Source organism: Cydia fagiglandana, chromosome 15 (assembly GCF_963556715.1).
Source record: "Cydia fagiglandana chromosome 15, ilCydFagi1.1, whole genome shotgun sequence".
NCBI classification, from domain to species: domain Eukaryota; kingdom Metazoa; phylum Arthropoda; class Insecta; order Lepidoptera; family Tortricidae; genus Cydia; species Cydia fagiglandana.
Window position 1 is genome coordinate 5,258,019 of NC_085946.1, and position 26,480 is coordinate 5,284,498.

Genomic DNA, 26,480 nt, shown 5'->3' on the forward strand with positions numbered 1-26,480 from the left:
TAGAAGCCTATTTGTGACGTTTTCTATAAGTAAAGGTAGCTTATGGCGGTTGCCGCTTACGCTATTATTAACGACGCTCCAATACTAATGCGGCGCCACGCGACGTAAACGCCAACTGCCATGAGGTACCTTTACCCGTGTAACGTCACACTCTAAAATGAAACACATATTGCACAAATAAATAATTTATTAAAAAGATATACAAAGTTTTGTAATGATTGGCGTACAAATTGAGAATATAATTCGCTTATATAGGTATATCTACATAATTACAATATCATACAAGTAATGCCTGAAGTTGGAATGCTTGCTTCATTTGAAGTTTGCACCATTCGCCATGAAGTCTTCTATTTCAGCCACACTGTGATATAAAAATATGGTCAATAAATTATAAGAATCTGAATCTTGTCTTTAATTTTTAATATCTTTGCACCAATCATTAGGTAATTTCCCGTGTAGGCACAGAATATATAATAGTACTAGGTACAGAGGACTCACTCTAACAAAACGCGTCTGTTACGATAAGCACAGATAAGGCCGCTAGATGGCGACAGCCCCATGCGCGGCTTATGGCTTTCCTCAAAATTGGGGTGCGAACGGATGTATGAGATGAGGGTGGTATGGTATTCTACCTGTCCATTTCTTTATCCAATGTGTATTTTGTCTCACGTTTTACTTAATGAGAGAGTGAGACGCAATGACATTGGACCAAGATGTTGGACAGATGAAATACCACCCTAAGGTCTACCAAAAAATGTTGACATGGTGTCAAAGTAAAATGCGACTTACGTCCTAGGCACGAAGGTTAGGTTTTCCACGCCAGTCTCAGTGATAAGTACATCGTCTTCAATGCGAACACCACCGAATCCTGAGAAGCGGTCCACCACATCCCAGTTGAAGAATTTGGACTGCTCCGGGTTGTTTTTAGCTGAGTTGAGTAGCTGAAATATGAGAAGTAATGGGGGCTAGGGTGGTGTTCCATCTGTGCAATATCTTGGTCCAATGTCTGTGCTCTCTCACTAAGCAAAATGTGAGACGCAAGACTGTAATGGAAAAATATTTAGATAACAAAATACTTCTATGAAGCCGGACGGGCGATTAAATCTGTGTCTCGAATAGTGTCGATGGACTGTCAAGTTGGCAGCGATTCCGTGTTGCCAGGGAGATAGGTCTGAATCCCTTCGAAACCAGTTCGATCGCCAACTAGTTCTTACCAAAATAATTATTATCATTCTCCATGAACGGGTAAGAATGTATAGATTGTCGAGTCTTCCTTTCCCTTTCTTAAAAATATCATACCGTGCTTGTCCAGCAGCGTTTACCACGCTCTGTTCTAATTTCCGTATTTAGAATTTCACGTCAGTTTTGTTAAATGCCTTGGGATTGTAACCCTGGCAACATCGAAGAGGAGGCACCGAGGGAGAATGATTCGGCCATTTTGGGACTTGGATTTTCTTCCCCGACCTAGCCGGGCTCGGCTTTATATTAAATAATTGGGACAACGTTCTCATCTTTGCCTGCCCTCAGGTGTACCTTGAGGTTAACCCGTTTCCCGAAAGGGCGAACCAGGAGCGTCCTGGGCACTTCGGAGTTGATATTCGATCACTCATAAACCCCGGCAAGACGATTTTCCTCCGACAGGAGGTGTCTACTAGGGGCGCGGCCTTTGGTAGGCCAGATTCTGTGCCAGTCGACCTGTGCAGCTGGCCCCGCCAGAGTCGGAGCTATTGGAACCTCCGGCCATCTGGTCGAGAGAGAGCCGTCGACTGTCGCTACAGTGCAGCTAAGCCTTTCACTACTTTTTCCTAAACTGCGATTTTGGACTATTCACCTTTTAGTATTAACTATCCAATAGCGCAATCGACCAAGTATCACCAACAATAATTAAAACCCGGTTAGATAAATATAAATTTAGTTTACTATCAATAAGTCGTTAAGTAGTGTTTAAGCTCCAAAGTGTAAACTTAACCAGGCCGGCAATTAAATTGTACCTGTCCACTATCGGGTTGTTTGTTTTATCCCCTTCAGGACCCTTAGTTTAAAAATAAAGTATTACAGCGGCGCCCGAATAGGTTTGGTGATATTTGGCTTCTTTCCCTCCAACATTCAGCGAAGGTTTGAGCTTGGTTGTTTTGTGCTATTGTATTTCAATGTAACTTACTTTAAAAATATTTAAATTTAATTGAGTTTTGGTTAGCAAGAGTGTCTAACCACATGTTTTGTCTGGCACAGTCAGTACCTACTGTTGTATTTCACTTCCATGTCATTTTACGGTACTAGGTTGATTTAGGGAAGAAAATCCACTGTTTACATTTATTTTTTTAGTTGTATTTATTTTAAGGACTCTTTACATCCACTTTTATTTTTATGAAAACATTATTTCCACTGTGTTTAATGTTATTTCATATTACTTGTTGACTCTTTAAGAGTGTGCTATACCTAAACTGGTGAACTTAAACTTGTTGTTGGTCGATAACGCTATAACATTCTTAAACTTATAAACTAGGTAATTATTTCTTTTCGGGGAAAAATATAAGGAAAATACATTTAATATTTAATAGTGATAACCTTTACTACTGTAACAATGGCGAATGAGACCGCTTTGGAGGAGCGTCCAATAGCTTTTAATCTCTTAAAAAAAGATGAACTCGAGTATGAAGTGACGGTGCGCCTCGGGGTACCACTGACGACAGTGATGGAGCTCCGGAGCCAGCTCCGGAAGTTGAATCAGGAGATTCCCACTGACGAGGTCGCGGATTACAATGGTGACGTCAAGGAAGAACTGGACATAATATCTGCAAAAATGGACGACCTTCGTGACCAACTACAGTCACCAACACAGCGTCGTACTTCCTTGAAGCTTCTTAACCGCGTACAGGCGGTTGCACACCATCTTTACCACCGTCTAACCCGCCTAACACCAGCTGAATCAGAGGCCTCAAGGCATTGTGAATTAAGTGATCAGTTGGATAAACTACTATCTCGCCTTGACAATGTGTTGATTAATTTTAGAAGTGCATTGTCAAGGGATGTCGCACTCGAGGTTGACAAACCGAATCCTACGGCCTTACCAGCATGCACAAAACACCATAATTTGGTGCAAAAATTAAATTTAAAATATGATGGCAAGACCTGTGTCAAAGCTTTCTTACGTAAGTTAGAGCAAGTGCGTGTGTCACGTGACATACCGGATTCAACCTTATTTCGCTCCGCCTGCGAACTATTCACGGACGAGGCATCCTCGTGGTTTAACGGAATCTGTGATCAAGTACACTGCTGGACGGACCTGAAGGCTGTGATGATCCGTGATTACCTCCCATTAGATTATAATGTCCGACTTATGAGGGAAATACGTGCTAGGACGCAGGGTTTTGATGAGTCAATAGTTAACTATGTCAGCGTAATGCTTAATTATTTTTCCCGTTTAGAGACACCCTTACCAGAGGCCGAGAAATTGAGTATATTGGTACAAAACGTCAGACCATTCTATTCTAAACAATTGGCATTATTTAAAATAGAATCTATAGGTGAACTTAAAGATCGTTGTCGGCAGCTAGAGGCCGCCACTCAAAGCGCCAAACGTTTTGCCGAGCCTGACAGAGATTTAAGTAAGTCACTGGCCCATGATTTGGTTTATAAGCCACTCACAACAAAAACTGTCTCGGCAGTGCAAGCATCGGCTGACTTTTGTGTGCGGTGCCGCGTGGACGGTCACACCTTGAAAACTTGTAAAGCAGCTCCTAAACTCGTTTGTTATCGCTGCGGCGAGAACGACGTAACAGCCCGTACTTGCCCTAAATGTGCGTCCACACCTAGTACCTCAAAAAACTAATAACGCCGAGTCAGGGTATGGCTGATCCGGTTTCCACAAAAAATACTAAAAAATATAAAAGTAGAATATTTATTCGCACGCCTATATTTAGTAATCCCAGAAAGCCCACTCTAGAAAACCATACACAACTCAATAGTTATTTTAATAACAAATACCCTAGCTCTTCAGCACCCATTACCCTACTTAACCATCACTTACTTGCACCTAATGCTGTATCAACTTCATTGACAACAAAAGGCCAATGCCGCCCATTACATACCATATCGATGCCAATTAATAAAGCTAACACCCTTAACCCGCTCACTACCGCTGTTATACCCACGAACATAACTCCACCCGCTTCACTTCCCTATCCTACCCCTACTAACCTCACTAACACCCTTAACCCGCTTACTAATGCTTTTACCCCCACTAACATAACTCCATCCGCTTCACTTCCCTATCCTACCCTTACTAACCACACTAACACCCTTAACCCGCTTACTAACGCTTTTACCCCCACTAACATAACCCCACCTACTTCACTTCCCTATCCTGCCCTTACTAACCTCACTAACACTCTAAACCCGCTTACTAACGCTTTTGACCCCTCTAACAACATTACCCCTCCCGCATTATTTCCCCATCCGGCCTTTACTAACCTAACTAACCCCTTAAACCTCCTTACTAACGCTTTTGTCCCCACTAACTACATAACCTTACCCGTTTTACCCCCCACAATCCCTATTTCGCAAAATAACTTGACTTACCCACTTAACAAAATTTACCATAATGTAAATTACTGTGTAGAAGCACTACCTAAAGCCCCCATAGCCCATATTTGGCAAAATAACGTAACTTACCCAAATTATGAAATTTACCCAAATGCTAATTATTGTGTAGAGGAACCGACTCAATCCTCCACGACACGTATTTATCAAAATAACGAAACTTACCCACATAACCAAATTTACCCCAATGCAAATTCTTATATAGAAGCACCGTATGTGCCTTCCACGACCCATATTTGTCAAAATAACGAAACTTACCCACATAATGAAATTTACCCTAAGGCAGATTTTAGTGTGGAAGGACCTTCTGTACCCTCTCCAACCCCTATTTGGCAAAATAACGTAACTTACCCACATAACCAAATTTACCCTAATGCAAATTATTATACAGAAGCACCGTCTGCACCCTCCACGACCCATATTTGTCAAAATAACGAAACTTACCCACATAATGAAATTTACCCTAAGGCAGATTCTAGTGTAGAAGGACCTTCTGTACCCTCTCCAACCCCTATTTGGCAAAATAACGTAACTTACCCACATAACCAAATTTACCCTAATGCAAATTATTATACAGAAACACCGTCTGCACCCTCCACGACCCATATTTGTCAAAATAACGAAACTTACCCACATAATGAAATTTACCCTAAGGCAGATTTTGGTGTAGAAGGACCAACTGTACCCTCTCCAACCCCTATTTGGCAAAATAATGTAACTTACACGCATAACGAAATTTACCCTGAGGCAACTAACAGTATGGAGAAATCGTCTACATTCCCCATAACACCTTTATCACAAAATAACGTAGTTTATCCACAGAACGAAACTTACCAGGATACAAATCCTTATTTGGAAACATTCCCCGCTAATTCTTATAATGGAGCCTTACAGGATACAATCGGTCCGTGCAGCAATGTACGCGAATCACAGATCTCTCATGCCGACGACCAAGCATCTAAGTTCGATCGAGAGGAATGGCACTCTTGGTTGTCATTTGTTACTTTTGTTTTTGAGTCTTGCCATAGTTTGAAGTTACTAGATTCGATAAACGAAGCTGATGAACAAGGCTTGCGACCATACCTTAAAGTAAAAATTTATGGCATGTCCTATTCTGGCCTAATGGATTCTGGCTCGGAGTTGACAATTTTGGGTGGTGACACCTTTGACAAGTACTTTGAGGGTCGAGTTACTCTGCATCCGCCGCACGGTTTAACTCATATAATCTCGGCGAACAAAGTCCGTTCGCCCATCAAGGGCCATGTATTCTTGCCCGTATTTGTAGGTAACAACACGCAAGTCGTAAAGTTTCATGTGATACCGGAGGTCCACACTAAACTTATTTTCGGTCTTAACTTTTGGATAGCCTTCGGCTTCGGACGGGATATCCTCGCGCTACTAAAGAATGGAACCTGTTCCTTATCAAACGAAGAACATAACAACATCGTCTCTGAGGTCAGGTACATACACGGCTTGGAGTCTCTTTCGACGGAGGAACAACGTGAGGCAGATACTATTATTAAAGAATTTGCATCAATATCCGCCGAGGAGAAGGGGTTGGGAAGAACGCATCTGCTAACGCATTCGATTGATACAGGAGATGCGAAGCCGATCAAACAGCGGTATTACATGTTATCTCCGTACAAACTTGCAGAGCTCAATAAACAGCTAGATGAGATGCTCCAGCTGGATGTCGTCGAGCCAAGCAGCAGTCCATGGAATAACCCGGTGACCATGGCCCCGAAATCAGATGGCTCCTTTCGATTCTGCCTGGACAGCCGAAAACTAAATGAAGTTTCCAAACACGACGCTTACCCCCTACCACTAATTAATCAAATTCTTAATCAACTAGGGAACGCGAAGTATTTGTCATCCTTGGACCTTAAATCAGCCTTTTGGCAAATAGGCTTAGATTCCAAGGAATCCATGGAAAAGACCGCCTTTACGGTCCCTGGCCGCGGTTTGTTCCATTTTAAAGTAATGTGTTTCGGCCTTACCTCAGCCCCAGCAACTCAGCAACGCTTGATGGACATTTTGTTTGGTCCAGAATACAACGGCCGTATTTTTATATACTTAGACGACATAATAATTGTCTCTGAAACGTTTACACAACATCTAACCCTACTTCGCCACGTACTAGAACGACTTCGATATGCTAACCTTACAATAAACCTATCTAAATGTAAATTCTTTCGTAGGCAACTAAGGTACCTAGGTTTTCTTGTAGACGAGTACGGCTTACGCACGGACCCCGACAAAGTCAAAGCGGTGGTGGACTTCCCCATACCGAAGAGTCGGAAAGATGTTAAACGCTTCCTAGGTACGGCGTCGTATTACCGCCGATTTATTAAAAATTTCAGCAACATTGCTGGACCTCTCAATCAGTTAACGTCCACGCGAAAAGGCGCTCCACCTTTTCGTTGGTCCCCAGAAGCGGATCAAGCTTTTAATGAGTTAAAAGTAGCAATGACCACGGCCCCAGTTTTAGCCTGCCCAGACTTCTCCAAATCATTCTCGGTTCACTGTGACGCTTCAGATTTCGGCATCGGGGGAACTCTGACACAAATATTTGAAGGAGAGGAACACCCACTGGCGTATTACAGTCGATCCCTCACGCCTCAAGAAAGAAATTATTCCGCCACTGAGAGAGAAGCTTTGGCGGTGGTCAATGTTGTAGAACACTTCAGACCATACCTGGAAGGAAGTCGTCAATTTAGGATTGTTACAGACCACGCCAGTTTGAAGTGGTTCCTTAATCTCAAAAACCCCACGGGGCGCCTCGAAAGATGGGGTTGTCGTCTCTCACCTTATAACTTCACAATCGAGCACCGGAGAGGCTCAGAACATATCGTACCGGACGCCTTATCAAGGGCAGTTCCCATCTGTTTAATTGATACAAACACCACTAATAATGACCCTTGGTATTCGCAGATCTATAACAAATGTGAATCCAACCCAGGATCGGTACCTAATTATCAATTGTTAAATGGTCGCCTTTATCGCTACACCAAATCAAAGAATGCCTTAACTACCGATTTCGAGTGGAAAGAGGTGATACCAGTGGAATTTCGTGAAGAAATCATGCATGCTAACCATGCAGTCCCCACTGCTGCACATTTAGGTACCGCTAAAACGTATAACAGGTTAAAACTTCGTTACTCCTGGCCACGGATGTATGAAGATGTAGTCCGATACGTCGCCAATTGCTCGGTGTGTGCCGCTTATAAACACAGCCAACAACCGACTCCAGGCTTCATGGGAAGTGCGAAAGTTTGCAGTCGGCCCTTTCAGTGCCTCAGTATAGACCTGGTTGGACCGCTACCACCCTCAAGGAAACTAAACACTTATATATTGGTAGTAGTATGTTGTTTTACTAAATACTGTATGTTGTTTCCCTTGAGACGTGCAACCGGGGCTGTAATTTCCCAGAGATTAGAAGATCATGTATTCATGATCCATGGTATCCCCCAAACAATTATTGCGGATAATGCATCCTACTTCACCGGCGGGGACGTTCAGAAGTTGTTCGCCAACTACAATATCCCACAACTACACTACACCCCCGTTTACTGTCCCCAGGTCAACACCGTAGAGCGTTACAACAAGACCCTAGTAACAGCAATATCAACGTTCGTTGAATCGGATCATCGCTCGTGGGACGTGAATATTTCTCGTATACAGTTCGCTTTAAATACCTCAGTCAATGAAACAACATCATATACTCCGTTCCTGCTCGTGCATGGACGCCAAGCAGTACCGGATGGCACAATTTACGACGACCCCGAGGAGGTCGACGAAATCGTTTTTTCCCCCCGGGGAGAGTACCTCGACAAGATTAAGACCCTTAGGGCCATTTACCCGACCGTGAAGGAATTATTACAGAAAGCTCATGACCGCAACATCAAGTATTACAATGATAAACGTCGTGATATAGAATTCAACGTCGGAGACGAAGTGTGGAAACGCACCTTCAAGCAGAGCAACGCCGGTAAATACTTCTCGGCGAAGCTAGCACCCAAATATGACAAATGTCGCGTCATTCGGAAAATATCCCGTTTAGTCTACGAGTTGGAAGATGAGAATGGGAAGCGTCTGGGTAAATGGCACATAAAAGACTGCAAGCCAAGTTCTGTCCACACCACTTGACTCCTGTAACGAGACGTACCAATACTCCACAATCCGGGTAGTCTATTATCTTTTGGGAAAGCGCTTTATTTATTTATTTTTTTTATTTTGTTTGTCCATTGAAGCGACGTTGGCTTCAATTTTTTTTTTGTTTTCTCTTTGTTTTGTCCCGTAGGCCTAGATGCGATTGTTTCCAGCGACGGCCCCGCGGACTCAATTGATGCCAAGGGACAAATCGACGTGCGATTGTGGGCCGTAATCCACGTCCTAGGGAAGTCCTTAGATTCCCTTCTCCTTACACCGTTCGGCTGGTGACACAGCTCGAGGGCGAGCTGGAATTTTACTCCTTCGTCTTTTGCCTCTGTCGTAAAATTCTCCTGGTTAGGGGGGTGTGTAATGGAAAAATATTTAGATAACAAAATACTTCTATGAAGCCGGACGGGCGATTAAATCTGTGTCTCGAATAGTGTCGATGGACTGTCAAGTTGGCAGCGATTCCGTGTTGCCAGGGAGATAGGTCTGAATCCCTTCGAAACCAGTTCGATCGCCAACTAGTTCTTACCAAAATAATTATTATCATTCTCCATGAACGGGTAAGAATGTATAGATTGTCGAGTCTTCCTTTCCCTTTCTTAAAAATATCATACCGTGCTTGTCCAGCAGCGTTTACCACGCTCTGTTCTAATTTCCGTATTTAGAATTTCACGTCAGTTTTGTTAAATGCCTTGGGATTGTAACCCTGGCAACATCGAAGAGGAGGCACCGAGGGAGAATGATTCGGCCATTTTGGGACTTGGATTTTCTTCCCCGACCTAGCCGGGCTCGGCTTTATATTAAATAATTGGGACAACGTTCTCATCTTTGCCTGCCCTCAGGTGTACCTTGAGGTTAACCCGTTTCCCGAAAGGGCGAACCAGGAGCGTCCTGGGCACTTCGGAGTTGATATTCGATCACTCATAAACCCCGGCAAGACGATTTTCCTCCGACAGGAGGTGTCTACTAGGGGCGCGGCCTTTGGTAGGCCAGATTCTGTGCCAGTCGACCTGTGCAGCTGGCCCCGCCAGAGTCGGAGCTATTGGAACCTCCGGCCATCTGGTCGAGAGAGAGCCGTCGACTGTCGCTACAGTGCAGCTAAGCCTTTCACTACTTTTTCCTAAACTGCGATTTTGGACTATTCACCTTTTAGTATTAACTATCCAATAGCGCAATCGACCAAGTATCACCAACAATAATTAAAACCCGGTTAGATAAATATAAATTTAGTTTACTATCAATAAGTCGTTAAGTAGTGTTTAAGCTCCAAAGTGTAAACTTAACCAGGCCGGCAATTAAATTGTACCTGTCCACTATCGGGTTGTTTGTTTTATCCCCTTCAGGACCCTTAGTTTAAAAATAAAGTATTACAAGACACATTAGTTAGATAAAGAAATTGGACAGGTGGAATTCCACTCTAAGGACTTTTAAAATCCCCCTTACCTTATTAGCTAGCTTACAGCTATTGATTGTAAAAAAATCGCGGTCCTTTGAGAGGTGATATACCATGTGGAAAGATAAGTCGGGCCCTGGAGGGAAACTACCTTAAATCCTTAAGCTGGCTCATTTTACTTAAAGAAGACATGCCTTTATTTTAAAAAAGAAACAAAACTGCATTCAAAGTATTCTTAATTTTTTTTTCAATTTGGCTTGACTAAAAAAACTTGAGTACTAAAAAATATTAGATTATATGGATATTTTGTACGACAGACGAGTGTAAGACCTAACGTTTCTTGGAGAAATGTTATCATTAACATTAACTGTATCGACTAGTAGAATAAAATTGCAAGTTTTTGTTTTTTGGAATTTTTAGTTGGTTCGAGTCCCGGGCGAGGCAAACGAGTTTTAGAAAATCTTTGAATGCAGTTTTGTTTCTTTTTAAAAATAAAGGAATGTCTCCTTTAAGTAAAATGAGCCAGCTTAAGGATTTAAGGTAGTTTCCCTCCAGGGCCTGACTTATCTTTCCACACTGTAGAATGCACTGAATGACAAACATAGCACGAATATTTTAAGACTTGACAAATTTTCTACAATTAATAATTCTGTAAAACACGGCGCCATGTAGCGTTTCACGATCTTTTGACAGGGGACTAACTAGAGGACAGTTTTTTTTACCATAGTCACCATAGACGAAGATAATTTCTTCAAATAGAGGAATATTGTTAAGGTAGTTATTTTTGAGATTTAACTAATTTAACACATATCACTCATATCAGTGAAAAAATAAGGATCAAAGTCAAATGGCGTTCTAAAAGTTATTCATTTGTGTCGAAAGATGGCAGTAAATGTACCGATTACATAATTTAATTTGACAACATTCATCTAGTCTAAATTCTCTTCGCCATAGATAAGTTTTTGACGTGACCCACCGGAGGTATAAAGTAGCAGCCCGGCTCGATAGTGAGCAGCATGCCGGGCTGCAGGCGGCGCGCGGTGCGCAGGCGCGCCAGCGCGCCCGCGGGCCGCGGCGGGTGCGCCGGCAGGTAGCCGCCCACGTCGTGCACATCCAGCCCGAGGAGGTGCCCCAGCCCGTGCGGCTGGAGGACGCCGTTTACGCCCGCCTGGAAATATAAACCATTCTTTAAAAAAAGCCCAGAATCTGAGTAGAAATAACATAAAAACCACAGAATATCACATTTTAGCGAAGTGGCATTTTTTTAAATAAAAGTTTTAATATCAATCAGGTATCTAACAATCGGGTCGCAACAATGCCATCATTCAATGGTCTTCATCGGCAGTTTAATTTTACAATTCGACTTCCGTTAGTATGTACCAAAGAATTATATGACAAAGAACAACTCTCAATCTTCAAAAGTGTGACCAAAAATGAAATCAAGTGTGTGCGTAAATTGTCTATGTGAGATCAAAAATAGTGATGTCATGTTACAACATATTACTAATCTGTCGATGTTTGATTGCTTTATCGACTACTTTTTCAAATGTGTTATTTTAAACATTAAAATTCTACGACAATTTGACGTATAAATAACAATTGCACTGCGTTTGCCATCAAAATCGTTACAGACTTATCTTAATGTAACTCTTACTGTGTTGCAAAGTGAAGTTATCATGACACGCTAAACATGAACACCTTCAAAAAGGTATAACAATCGTTATTATTTGAAGTCGGTTATCAAAACTAATATCTTAATGATGTCTTGTGAAGAAATAATTACATAGCTATTAATATACCGACAAGTTATCGATACTGTCATATGAACATTTTGTCAAGCCCTAGCGTAAACGAACAGTTTATGTTTTTACACAAAATATCCTAAATTATTGACTAATATGATAAAATATTAGTACGGAACGGAAGAAAAACTTATAATGAACTGTATAAACCGGCTTCTTACACTTTTTACGCTGTTAATTTGCCACAATATCGTTATGAAAATTTCGTTCGGAATATCATAAATCCTCTGAAATGAGTAATTGCTTGGATTATTTGGCCCTGTGACACTGCAATCCGGCACACTACAAGACACCATCTCCACTGAATTACTTTATTTAATACTTTTCGTCCTAATCCGTGTATATTTTTCAATTTGAAAATTACCGTGATACGCTCTTGGCCGTCCGCGGCCGTCGTCAAACTCAAAAGTGGTTACGTTTTCTCATTGGTAGTCTGACTCTTTCGCACTCATGGGATGTTCATATACGTGATGGCTTCCCTTTCGCACACTTCAGCTGTCTGTCAAGCGCAAGCGAATCCTAGGTCTATGGTATGTACCAACCAAATCTAATCACTATACGCATGCCTATAAATAATATTTCAAGTTTCCTCGATTTCTCCAGGATCTCATTAGATAAAACACCCAATGACCGATATATCCGGCACCGCAGGTACAACGCCAAAGACCGATTAATCGGTCACAGACCACAGAGCAACATAGACCTACGTGCATATGCATAAAGTTCAATTTCAGTTTTGACACTTCGGTAACATGGCATTGGCGTCCGAGTGACAGCTTTCGTGTTTGACACGGCATCGAAAAGGTTTAACGCCACGCCTATCGCGCACGGCGTGTCATCATAAAACTCTCTTAAAAGTCTTTAAAATTGTAATATGACTGTGTTGGACCTATATTGTCTCAAATAAACCTTATCGGAATGTACGAAGGTTCATATTCGGCTGTAGCCGCGCACGTCGGTTGACGTCTTTGGCGGTAAAAATATTAAAAATTACCTTAATCATCTCCTCTACATCTCCCTGGAGCAGACCGCCCTTTTTCAAATGCTCCAACATAGCTCTGTTGGCGGCCAGGTGCATGTCGGGCCACAACACGCCCGGGCGAGCGGCTCTGAAACAGAACATTACAGAATGAATAGCATAATATCTGGGAGACCGAGCTTGGCTAGGAAAACATATAAAAACTCAAAAATGCACGTTTTCCCAGAGATGGGACCTAGCTAGATCGATTTTTCGTCCCCGAAAACCCCCTATAGCCTCAAGCCGTTTCCAAGATCCATCCCCGAAATATACTTATAGATATACCCACTACCCACCTATACAGGGTGATTCAGGAGACGTGAGCAGGACTAACACTGCGCATTTCGTAAATTATAAGCAACTGTTTCGTATCAGTATTAGTGAGGTTAACGTTAATTTTCTAGTCGTGTTGAAAAAAAAAAGTTATTAATTTATTTACGACATGCATGGTCACCCTACAGTTAGAATACTAAACTACCGATATTCTGTGTCAAATTGAATGTCATCACGGACTGGTTACTTTTGAAAACTCGTATCTCACTCAAGTTTGACAGTTTATTTTCTTCGTAATCATAATGCTGTCATTACGGTTAAAGAGGTTTTATGTTTATTAATTCGGTCTTGTAGGGTGACCATGATTGTAGAGAATTAAATTTGCCCTCGCCAAAAAGTTAAAAAATAGGAAAAAGTGTGGTTGTTTCACCTAAACACGACGGTGATCGATCAATTATCAGTTACTGAGTGTGCAGGATTAGTCCTGCTCACGTCTCATGAATCACCCTGTATATGTATGTATATACATACAAGAATTGCTCGTTTAAAGATATACCTACGGCGCGATTCGGGAAATGAATTAGAGATGCACTAGATAAGATATAGTAAAGATATGTGACGTTCCACGGCGAAAGGTACCATTACCCCGACTGAATATTGGACCGGCGTTAATAATAAGCGTAAGCGCCAGCTGCCATAAGGTACCTTTTGCCGTGGAACGTCACATATCTTTACTATTTCATATCTAGTGAATGTCTAACGGCGCGATATCTTAAAGTTCGAATTGCGCCGCTATACGATTCCGTGCACCAAAAACAATTGACAGGCTAATCAAGTCTCATTTGTGACTTTTCATCAGAGAAGGGTTCTTTTGCACATGGAGCATAAGGACCCTTTAGGCATGGAACGTCACATTTATTTATGCTCCGTTCTCGATAAGATCGGAATGTGAAAAGAGCATACTGGGCCGCCTAAAATATAAGGACGTCCTGTCAGACGCCCCAGCGGCAGTAGCACGGTCGCCTTTTTATCATTTGTCACGTTCTAACAATTATGTAAGTGCGAAAGTGACGGGCATGTCTGCTGGAGGCGGATCTGCGCGAACCGCAAGTCATAAATTGGTGAGAAGTAGCGCAGACCGTTTGTTCGTTTTGTGTCGTAGGCCAAGACAATGAGGGCCACTTGCACCATCCCACTAACCCGGGTTAAGCGGTTTAACCGTCAACCCAGTGTCAAATTGTACTGGTAACCATGGTAACTCCAGGTTTAACCAGTTAACCTCGGGTTAGTGGAATGGTGCAAGTGGGCCTGAGAGGATTAAGTACGTACTCGATAACGGCGTCTCTAGCGAACAGCACGGCCTCGTAGACGAGTTTCTGGTCGGACGTGAATTTGCCGTTAGCGGGGAAACTGCAGGTGATGTCCGCCGCGTAGCCCGCGTAGTTGCCTCCCATGTCGAATAAACTGGAAACGACAACTTTATATCAATGGGGGTTTCCGCGATCGACATTTTCGATAGATGGCAGCACCGCGACGAGAGGTCTTTTTGACAGCTGCTGTCAAAACCCATCAATAAAAAAAACATGGTTAAACATGATTGGTGGATTATGACAGCTAGACGCTAGAGGTGCTGTCATCTAGTGAAAAACTCATATTTCGGTATTTCAGGATTCCGGAATAAATAAATAAATATTATAGGACATTTTTACACAAATTGACTAAGCTCCACGATAAGCTCAAGAAGGCTTGTGTTGTGGGTACTCAGACAACGATATATATAATATATAAATACATAGAAAACAACCATGAGTCGGGAACAAATATCTGTATCATCATACAAATAAATGCCCTTACCAGGATTCGAACTCGGGACCATCGGCTTCATAAGCAGGGTCACTACCCTGCCACTACTATAGGCTAGACCGGTCGTAAAATACCGGTATTCATGCCCTGTACATACCACATTTCGCCAGGCTGGATCAGCTTGCTGTTGGGCGCTCCAGCGTGCCCGTAGTGCAGCGTGGCCGCGTTGTGTCCGGAGCCGCAGATGCACGTGTACGACACGTGCCGGCAGCCGCCCACGTGGCAGCAGTGGTCGAGGAAGATGGACTCGCATTGGTACATTATTGCAGGTGACTACGTACCACATGTTGCCGGGCTGGATCAGCTTGCTGTTGGGCGCTCCAGCGTGCCCGTAGTGCAGCGTGGCCGCGTTGTGTTCGGAGCCGCAGATACACGTGCCGGCAGCCGCCCACGCGGCAGCAGTGGTCGAGGAAGATGGACTCGCATTGGTACATTATTGCAGGTGACTACGTACCACATGTCGCCAGGGTGGATTAGCTTGCTGTTGGGCGCTCCAGCGTGCCCGTAGTGCAGCGTGGCCGCGTTGTGTCCGGAGCCGCAGATGTACGCGTACGACACGTGCCGGCAGCCGCCCACGCGGCAGCAGTGGTCGAGGAAGATGGACTCGCATTGGTACATTATTGCAGGTGACTACGTACCACATGTTGCCGGGCTGGATCAGCTTGCTGTTGGGCGCTCCAGCGTGCCCGTAGTGCAGCGTGGCCGCGTTGTGTTCGGAGCCGCAGATACACGTGCCGGCAGCCGCCCACGCGGCAGCAGTGGTCGAGGAAGATGGACTCGCATTGGTACATTATTGCAGGTGACTACGTACCACATGTCGCCAGGCTGGATCAGCTTGCTGTTGGGCGCTCCAGCGTGCCCGTAGTGCAGCGTGGCCGCGTTGTGTCCGGAGCCGCAGATGCACGTGTACGACACGTGCCGGCAGCCGCCCACGCGGTAGCAGTGGTCGAGGAAGATGGACTCGCATCGGTACATTATTGCAGGTGACTACGTACCACATGTCGCCAGGCTGGATCAGCTTGCTGTTGGGCGCTCCAGCGTGCCCGTAGTGCAGCGTGGCCGCGTTGTGTCCGGAGCCGCAGATGCACGTGTACGACACGTGCCGGCAGCCGCCCACGCGGTAGCAGTGGTCGAGGAAGATCGACTCGCATTGGTACTCCATTAGGCCTGGCTTCGCGAATAGCATCACCTAGACAAATATCATATAATTGCATATTATATAGCGCAATCCCTTGAGTCCCGTACACGCAAAGAAATTAAATATTCGGACATAACTTTAAAATCATAAGGTCTTTTTTTGGCTGGCAGATTTTAACTACTTGCGGTTGGCGAGTAAGTAGTTATTATGGAAGCTAAGTACCTACATCTACAGGACGTGACTGATTTGTTTGCAAGTAAAAATAATGTACATAAATAGACTGTATTTAGTGCCAAAATCCGCTTGTAAACTACGGCGTATTAACTACCTTAAAATTAGATTCCATCTGAATAGATCGTGCCTCGTCTAGAAATTTTAACCTTTTAACCACAATAGAATTTAACGAAATTACACGAAGTTTTAATAGTTTTATCCTATTTATCAGACCGCGGCAAAATTAGTCCGATTTTGTACGTCTTATTTATACACAGAATAATTTTTGGTCTACGACAAGTATAGATATGTAGTAGGTATATCAGTCTACGGAGGTAAAAAAAATCATAAAAAGGAAAAATACAAATCAAAATTACCTGTTTATGAGCATCGGAAGACACTTTGACGACGTAACGCATAACTTCTATTTCTTCCGGTGTTTTGATGACTCGTCTGTAAGGTGAAACAATAAATATAAATACAATAAGTATATAGTCTACATTTAATACTTTTACAGCCGTATTCATAAACAGTTAGAGCATTGATCATCAGTTGCTGATAACCGGATGTCACAAAACGTGATTCATAAACACTTTTTAGCGCTAAACAGTTGATCATCTCTTTATTAAATCCTCGGAAAGTTACGGAGCCGAGGACCCTTCTTTATCTGTTTATTATCTGCTATTTTACAAGATGGCGGTCACGAAACAGCTGATTTTGGCAAGAGTGACAAGAGCAAGAGCAAATAGTACGTTTTGGTTAAAATCCCAAATGTGAATGGAAAACAACTTTAATATGTGCAATTACGTATTACATAGGTACCTGGATATAGTGCGAAAATGGCGCGAAACCTAAATATCCCGCTTTTTATAAGTTGTTTATGTGATTTTGTGTATGGTGATTTTCGTTTAACCAAAATATCGAAGAAGGCAACAGAATTCTATGATCGCGTAGTCGGAAAAATGCATCATAAACGGAGCGAGTTCCTCCCTCACAGCTATTAGGCGTTTGGAGAAATAGGTAAACCGCCAGATTCACTTAAATCTATGCGGGCCAGCTTCATTGCTCGCCATACAATCGCATTTTCGAAACCAAGTTTGGCTTGGCAAGTAATATTAGAGCGTTCCATGTTCCTAATTAAAAATATTTGGAGGAGTCGCCATCGTCGGACACGGCGAGGACTTACTTATATTTGTGCGTAAACCCTTTAGTTATTCATTATTACCACTTGCCAGAAACGTTGTTTTTAATTTAAGATCAGGGTGTTCGCATTTCGCAAACTTAAATTTAATTGCATTTCTTGCGCACATTATACCTACCTATATAATATTATAGACCCTGTAAGAGTACATCAATCTCGTTCATAGTTTGCAATTGAATAACTAACCATTATACCTAATGAGATTATAATATTTACCATAAGTTAACTTGTTTTATAGACATATTTAACCGACTGTGTTTAATAAAAAATATCACAGGTAAGTAGGCACTACTTAAAAGTATCAACTTATTTACAGGTAAAAGAAGTGTGCACTCTTGTCAGTCTGGTAAAGTGATGAAAAATCTGAAAAAGTCACGGGTATATGCAGTAATTGCATAGGCAGTTTGCTCAATATTGGCTTTGAGCATAACAATTTGGCCTCCAGGTAAAAATATTGCAAGCTGAACTTTATAGAATGAAAGTTTCATTTATGTCAACTAATTATTCAGTATAGTCATCCAGGTTGGATTCTATACCTACCTGTTCTTGACGCTAAGGTTTCCAGTGCTCCCAAAAATGCACTGTCGGCTATTTGTAACTCCGCTAGTTGCCTGTAGGCTGCAGTGCTTAATATCAGATGGGCAGCACTAAACTTGTCCTTGTCATTGTCTGGTATTCAAAAATACCTTTTAATTTTATTCTACATAAGAACCATTAATTACCAATATTATTTTTGAACTTCTTTGAACTAGGTACATAGCATGAACTTACCTATGAATATCTACTTTACTTTATATAAATTGTACACTTTCATCAGAACAATATTGCAAACACATGAATATCATAAATATGTGCAAAATAGGGTCCTACTTTCCTTTTTAGAACTCTCAAAATGATTTGCTATTATGGTATTTATATGAAAATTTATTTTCTAATAATAATCTGGTGCTTTATTTTATACATGGTATGGTGTGACATAATTTATTTTAAGTACAGGAAACATCCCTATTAGACTGCTAGATACATTTAAGATTTTATTGCATTGTAATTAGAAAAATGGAATTTTGAGTATTTCAATATGGGTACAGTCGCCTGCAATAATATGTTACTCTTCGAAGGCTGCAAAAATGTGCAATGCTCTTATGGGCCTTTGTTGTGTAACATATTATTGCAGGTGACTGTACATCATTAATAAAAATTGTACAAACCTTAACAAGTCAAAAAATATATTTAATTAGTAAAATAAAACACCAATTAAATTAGAACAATTTTATTACTTCAACCTAAATCAAGCTAGGTTTTCATTTTGATGTTTTTTTTCTTTTAGGTTTCTTGCTGATTTCCTGCTGGGACTTGCAGTGTACGGAGTCAGTTACACTTCTCTGACCAATATTCACAGCTGTTCACAGGCCACAGCTTTTCTTCCAAAGCCTGGAGTTATTCAACAATAACAGTGGCTAATGATGGTACTTTCAGGATCTGAAAAGATGCAATAATTTGAATAAAAGTATTTTTGTATTCAACAATTTTCTTTAATTTTTAGCTTATGATATAATGGATGTACTTAAGTTAGGGTCACATGATTCAATATAGTTATGGTAACTAAGTATCATTTTAAGCTATAGACAGAGATCAATATGACTTCATTTATTATTCATTACCTATTAGGTACTATAATATGATATCATTGTACATTGACCTTGCAAACTCTCTGGAATAGATGTCCAAACTGTCTGATGAGATATAGATTAGCCAACTTAATTATAACCAACTGTACGCAGAAAACATCTTATTTTTAATCAGCAGGTACACAGTATCTATACACACACCTGTACACTGGTATTTAAATACTGCCTAATTTGTGAACCATCCTTCCTCGTAGTAAGTAGGTTGGCTAGGTGATCGAGTATAATAACCATCGCATTGTTCCATGCATAAAATAAATACCATTACAAAATTATTACTAATGACACGATGACAAGAAGTAAACTCGGGACACAACGGCTTGTTACAATAAAACATCACTTGTACATATAATTATCATTTGGTTCCATTGTATGGTTAAGAAATATAATACCTATAATAGGTAGGTACCTATGCATAATTTTAAACAAATACACCAAGCTCCACAAAGCACGGATAAATTTACCAAATTTATAAGTGTTATAACCTTTAAATAATGTCAAAGCCGTCAATGCAAGTGTCAATCTTAACATGTTCAGATACTACATTTTATGTTACGTACCTATGTCTATAATATATTATAAATAGATGGTCATGCCCAAAATTTGAACTGTACCTAGAGTTATCATCAAAATCGCTGCAGACTTTTCTTTGTCTAACTCTAAACACTGCAGGTATGTAAGGTAAACAAGAAAGTATAGGACATTGTTCATACCTGATTTAGTGAGTCTGAATGGACTTCGTTTTGTTGACCCGTTGTGAATTTCTGCCGCAACCAGAATAAATTAGTGTGAACTCATGAACCATTATTCAATGGTTCTTCTTGCGGAGGCGAGTGGGGTCTGGTACGGTATCTGGCTTCGACTTCTTCTCTTCGCTAATTATGCACTTCTCGGTTAGTTTGAAAGAACCCCACTTCTTTCGACTCCATTCCACATAATATTGAAACTAAAAGCAATAAGATATAGGTATATCAACATTGCAGTGAACTCATATTATTACTTGTTGCTGTATAAGATACTTGTCTGTAAACGTAGTTACTCACCAAGTTTTATAAAATTTCCGGCCATGCATCTTTAATTATTTTTGTGGCACAGAAGCTATTTTAATAAGAGATAATTCCGAAAATTAGTCAAAATAGTAAATCAACTTCTTCATGATATTACGATTGGCCGCTAGTGCTGCTGTCAAACTTTTTTTTTAATTTAATGTTCAGCCATATTTTAGTCTATGATGCGCCAAGATGCCAACATAACGCGTCTAATCTGCTTATTAGTTAAGAAGCCCCTAATAAACGTTTATAAATCATGGTTCTTATCAACGGCTTATTAAGCCTAAACAGCGGATTAGCTAATAAGCTGATCATTCCTCATTTAAGGATTTTTTATGAATACGGCTGTTAGTCTTCTAAATCTACGTTTAGGCACAGAATAAATAATAGTACTTGGTACAGACTCACTCTCTAACAAAACGCGTCTGTCACGATCAGCACAGATATGGCCGCTAGGTGGCGACAGCGCCACGCGCGGCTTATGGCAAGCCCCAAAATTGGGGTCGAACGGATGGACTTTTAGCTACCTGTAGCAAAGCGACGAAATCGCGGAGTGAGCCACGCCTGGTTTAGGTTGGCAACTGTCAAAGGTTTAGATTTTACTTAAAGGGCTAAGCATTCAGGCCATCAATTGCAATAAAAAATTTTACATTATTACACTATTCGTAGGACTGAATTGTTAGGAATTATGAATAATTGAACCCTCATCATCATCATCTCAGCCATAAGACGTCCACTGCTGAACATAGGCCTCCCCCTTATGATGGCGGGTGAATGCCATAATCGCCACGCTTGGCAGGCGGGTTGGCGATCGCAGTCGAGTACACCGAATTTGAGGGACGCTGCTGCGCGTCCACCGGTGGCCTTGGACGTAGTTTAAGGACATACCTGGGTCCAATTGAACCCTATCACTTTGAAGTAAAGATGAAAATCAGGTGGGAAATATATTCCCTCTACCTTATAATGGCTTAAAGAAATATTATTAGTAAAGAAACAACAATTTGTCTTTTGCCTTGTCAACAACTCGTGTACAATATTTCATAGTACGTCGCCACCAGATATATATCGGAGCGGCCAAGACGCTCACAAATATCTGAACACGCCTCTATTGTCAGGGCGTTAGAGTGCGTGTTCAGATATTGTGAACACCTTGGCCGCTTCGATATATCTGATGGCAACTGTAGGTACATATTATATCACAAACAATGAACACTTAAATATATAAAAACTATTAAAAACATAATATATGTAGCTCTAACAGCTGTGCTAAGCATAACGACTGTGACTGAGAGTAGGTCATATGAATCATATCACATGATTTCAAACAATACTAATTCTGATGAATAAGGTACGGTAAAAGGTACGCCCAAGTGCGAGTCGGACTCGCGCACGAAGGGTTCCGTACCATTACGCAGAAAACGGCAAAAAAATCACGTTTGTTGTATGGGAGCCTCAAATATTTATTAGGTATATTCTGTTTTTAGTATTTGTTGTTATAGCGGCAACAGAAATACCTACATCGTCTGTGAAAATTTTAACTGTCTAGCTATCACGGTTTATGAGATACAGCCTGGTGACAGACAGACGGACAGCGGAGTCTTAGTAATAGGGTCCCGTTTTTACCCTTTGGGTACGGAACCCCAAAAATTGGACTTTTCTTTTTGTGCGACAGAAATTAAGACATTCAATACCAGCGACCCGCTAGGCAGGTTCTCTGTTCGTAGGCGCTTTTCGCTACGAAGCGAAAAAAACGTGTTATCGGATACAAGCGTAGCATGGAAGTAATTTGACGAATTTAGACAGTTTCTTTATTAATTTGTATGCAACTATGCAAGTATAGTTCTATATTCTATAATAGGATAATGAATTTTACAATCAGAAAACATAATTTATCTAAATTATGATATCTTTGTTATCGGAAAACAATGTAAGATAAAAACGGCTATTGCTTGGCAATAATAGATGTTTCAGTATTCTGTGTCTTATTACAATCCAATAAGGTGAATTATAACATGTAAGCTTAGAAATATATGTTAGTGTTATGTAAATATCTTAGCAAAGAAAGAATGTAGAGTTGGACCAACTCTGCATGGCATTTTCAAAGTGTTTCAGTGTTATCATTAATGTCAAATTTCTATGAAAATATGATGTTTGATGACACTGCCTTACTTTGTTCTGTTCAGCCGGCGTATAATGGATAGCTTTATCCATCTATATCCACGTGATAAAATAACTGTCACTGTTTAACACCTTGTGATAGATAGTGACGGACACAGTTTTATCACGCTGTCACGTAGACAAGAAAGACCATCATATCCGTACAGGGGGCCGATTTTTGAAATTCGACCGCTCGATTTCGTGTATTTCGTTCAATAATATTTCTACTACTAGGCATTTAAATTCTACTAATATAATTGAAAACGAGTGGTCAATACCACTCGATTCCAAATTTCTATCACTCGTATTTCAAAAATCGCCCCCCAGGTCGGTGCAAAATTAGTTTAGACGGACTCTAAACGCAAATGATAAGAAAAAACATAAAGTGATACTCACAACTCTGCAATTATTGGGAATAATATCTCATTATCCACTTTGAACCTGAAATTAAAATTAAAATTGTTAAAACCACTGAGGTAACCTCAATGGTTAAAACAGAAAGAATTAATAACCTCTAGCGGCCCAAAATACAAGGAAAATTGCCAATCTAATTTGAATCAACGGTATTAGAAAATAGAGTTGAATTTAATTTGTTTTTAAATCTGAAGAAACAAAACAAAAGCGACTCTGTTCCATTTTATTAAGATTTAAATTTCATTGAAGGTGATTTGTCCTAGTATTAGGACATTGAACCCCATGAGAGGATAAAAAAAGTTAGGGCCCCCCCACATCTAGCGTCTTTCGCTATGGAAAATGACGTCGCTGCGCAGTTGCGTCGACGTTGCGTCGAGCGCGGCCATACAGTTGTAGACGCCGACGCTCGAAAGACGCTAGATGTGGGGGGCCCTTAATTGTGATAAAAATAGTAAAATTAAGTTAACTTACTCGTCAATCCCTTCAAACACAGCTTCTTTTGCAGTCAAACCACTATCTGTGTTTGGACCACTCTAAAAATTTAATCATAACTATAATGAGCATGAGATTTGCAGGAGATAATTGAGAACAACTATAAAAACTATTAATAAAAGAAAATTACCAGTGTAAGTAGAACATCTGGATTCAATCCTTTAAGAACTTTTTGAATCTGAAAGATAAAGAATATATATTTACAAATTGAATGTATACACTATACAGTCATATACACTTATGTATGTTATACACTGTTATAATTTATACTTAATGACTTTGCAATGAAATTACACTTATTCCACTAAACCAGCGGTCGGCAACCCTTAAGCAGCCAAGGGTACATAGTAGTTAATGAAGTTGATGCCGGCCGAACTTTGTTAATATTTAGGCTTTATCAGACATTATTGTTTGTCAATATTACAGATAAAATAGCCAGGCAGGGTCGTGGGCCGTCTGTTGCCGACCGCTGCACTAAACCCAAACATGATTGAAAATCCAAGCTTTATGAATATTAATATTCCGAGTTAAAAAACCTTAATGAAGACTAGTGTTGCCATCCTTGAGAACATTCTCCGTTTACTATGGGGAATATTCTTGAGCGAGAACATCAGAACATTTCACATACAAAACTGAGAATATTCTACTAAAGGACGCAACTAAAATAAAGACTGACAATAAGGTTTTTCCATTACTGATAATATTTTACCTCATCTACATAATGAACTTCATCCACAGCATACATCCGCTTGAAGTCCTCGCAGGTATGCAGTTTGCCCATCCACACCTCATACTCTGCGGGCAGTCGAGGGATGAACAAGTAGGACTTAGATGTGCCAACGTCAAGGGCGAAGAAGCAGCCTTCTTCGCGTACCCCGCACAGCCATGTGAAGTATGCTTCCTGTAAATGTAATTTAATAGAATAAAATTTATTCACAATGTTCAAACAACAAAAACTTAACTAACATATTATCACAAAAAAGTTTCCACTCAGCTTAGTATCAAATCAAGGTACATACCAACCTTTTGGATACTATTTTGTAAGAGTAAGGTTGGCAAAGTAAGTTTACCAATATTAAATCATAAATATCATAATTGACAGGTACTTAATCTAATCTTACAAAACACCATAATTGTGGGTATGGATTTGTAACTCAATAATAAATAAATAAATAATAACAGACACAGATTGACTAAGTCCCATGGTAAGCTTAGGATGGCTAGTGTTATGGGTACTCATACAACAATTTAAATAATATACAAATACTTAAACAATACAATGCCATGCATAATAAAACATTTTTAAGAAATAAAAATATTTGTTACTCATACAAATTCACTTCCTCTGAACTGAATGTACTATTATTGAATCTTTTTGGACACAAACAATAAATAAATCTTCCCTTTTAAATATATTTAAATGTACCTTAACTTCGATCTAAAATGCTAGGTTACAATAAATTTTAGATGGCTTAAAAGACTTAATCCAGGCCATAAATGTTTGGAAAAAAAAATTGCTTGCCGAGTGTTGTTATTTAGTTACTTGCCTGTCTAAATACATATTCGATGTCTGTATCGTAATGAGGAATGCTCTCCCCACCCTGCAGTATTACGACTTGTCCCGGTGTCAATTTTTCTGCTAACCTGGTCCTGTTCTTAGCAAATAATGACATGGGCACTTCCAAAGTGCCGGGACCCATAGACCACGACGCCGCCATTTCTGTTCAACTACGACAAGTAAATGAACTAATCAAGGTATGAATAGAATTGAAACGATAACACAAATATTAATATTGAACGTAAACCTAAAGTAGGTATACACGTAGACTGATTAGAGCGAAAAACGCATACGATTACCTTTGATTTGATAAGGAGTTGTAATTAAGCTGTAGATAACTTTCACGCAAACCTTAAATTTAATGTAGAACGTAATTTACCGAACAAAAAGCCGGTACTGTTTACTGTTTTATGGAAAGTTCTGATAGTGTATGCTCTCAAAGTAGAAACATAATAATGTTATGACAGTTGGTTGTCACTGTCACCGAGTTCACTGACTGTAATGATGACAGGCAAAACCAAACCCAAACAGGACGTTATGATTGTAGTCGCTGCAAGTAATTATAGCTTATTACAACAGGTGGCGCTAGCAAAGGAACTACAACTCGTACTGAACTCTATGTAGCAAATAGTGCGGCTATTCGCCGCTAGATGTCGAAAGCATTAAAAAAACTAAAAAGTGATAAGTTTGTTAATATATGGAGTTGTCTATTCACCAAAAGATGGCGCTAATTATCAAAGTGCCGTGAATTATATTTTTCAAGGAAAATAATGAGAATGAGAATCAATGTCGCAATACCCTGCCCCTGTTTTGAAACCAAACAGAAGTGATGATTATTGCACGGAGGAAAATACCACCCAGAATGAGGATAATGCCGGAAACAGATAAGACATTTAAACTTATTGGTTAGTAATTTTTATCATAAGTTACATGGAAGTAGGTAAGCAATTTTGTTACTTATATTTATTGATTTTGTAGTGTTTTGTTTGCATTGTCAAACCATATTGTTTTGACGCGATGCAGTGTAAGATAATCATGAATAATGTGTTACAAATGTGGCCACTTTACATTGACCTACTAACACGTTACTCGCGGTAAGTACAGTAATATCGTGAGCCAACCTAAAGAAAAAAATAGAAAGGCGTTCAAAACTAAAGTGCAAAAAATGAATTAAGATGGTTTCTTTGAGGTAGGATTAATAATAAATGCTTATTCAGATTTATATTGTTTTATTTTATTTTTTACATATCTAAATCACAAGATCGACATAAATTAAACTATCTAAAATCACAAAATGCACTAAAACATGCACACATGTAATACAATGTTTTTTATACCCGATTTGGTACAGTTCTGTTGTACATAGTTTCTACATCATGTACTTCCTAATTTAATGAACATTATCTAATATTTCCTACAAATTGCATAGGTAACGAGAGGTACATTTTTAAGATGACAGTTTTC

General features: G+C 40.3%; 1 protein-coding gene and 2 long non-coding RNA genes across 4 annotated transcripts; 1 reads left to right on the plus strand and 2 right to left on the minus strand.

The window, feature by feature from the left end:
• Nucleotides 1-169: 169 nt before the first annotated feature.
• On the minus strand, nt 170-25,182 carry LOC134671267 (xaa-Pro dipeptidase). Its single transcript, XM_063529080.1, has 12 exons — nt 25,002-25,182; nt 24,168-24,355; nt 23,589-23,636; nt 23,438-23,499; nt 22,949-22,993; nt 16,838-16,913; nt 16,105-16,298; nt 14,576-14,710; nt 12,950-13,064; nt 11,130-11,321; nt 790-941; nt 170-361 (listed from the first exon to the last, which is right to left on the minus strand). The coding sequence occupies exons 1-12, from the start codon at nt 25,174-25,176 to the stop codon at nt 313-315; spliced, it is 1,431 nt and encodes a 476-aa protein (XP_063385150.1). The 5' UTR covers nt 25,177-25,182; the 3' UTR covers nt 170-312.
• Nucleotides 17,266-19,104, plus strand: LOC134671273 (uncharacterized). Its single transcript, XR_010099202.1, has 3 exons — nt 17,266-17,480; nt 17,978-18,106; nt 18,989-19,104. It is a non-coding gene; the product is annotated as an uncharacterized LOC134671273 (long non-coding RNA).
• LOC134671272 (uncharacterized) lies at nt 18,871-20,737 on the minus strand. Of its 2 annotated transcripts, XR_010099201.1 has the most exons (3): nt 20,390-20,737; nt 20,060-20,292; nt 18,871-19,140 (listed from the first exon to the last, which is right to left on the minus strand). It is a non-coding gene; the product is annotated as an uncharacterized LOC134671272 (long non-coding RNA). The 2 variants fall into 2 exon arrangements; XR_010099200.1 differs by having other exon boundaries at nt 20,060-20,737.
• Nucleotides 25,183-26,480: the final 1,298 nt, after the last annotated feature.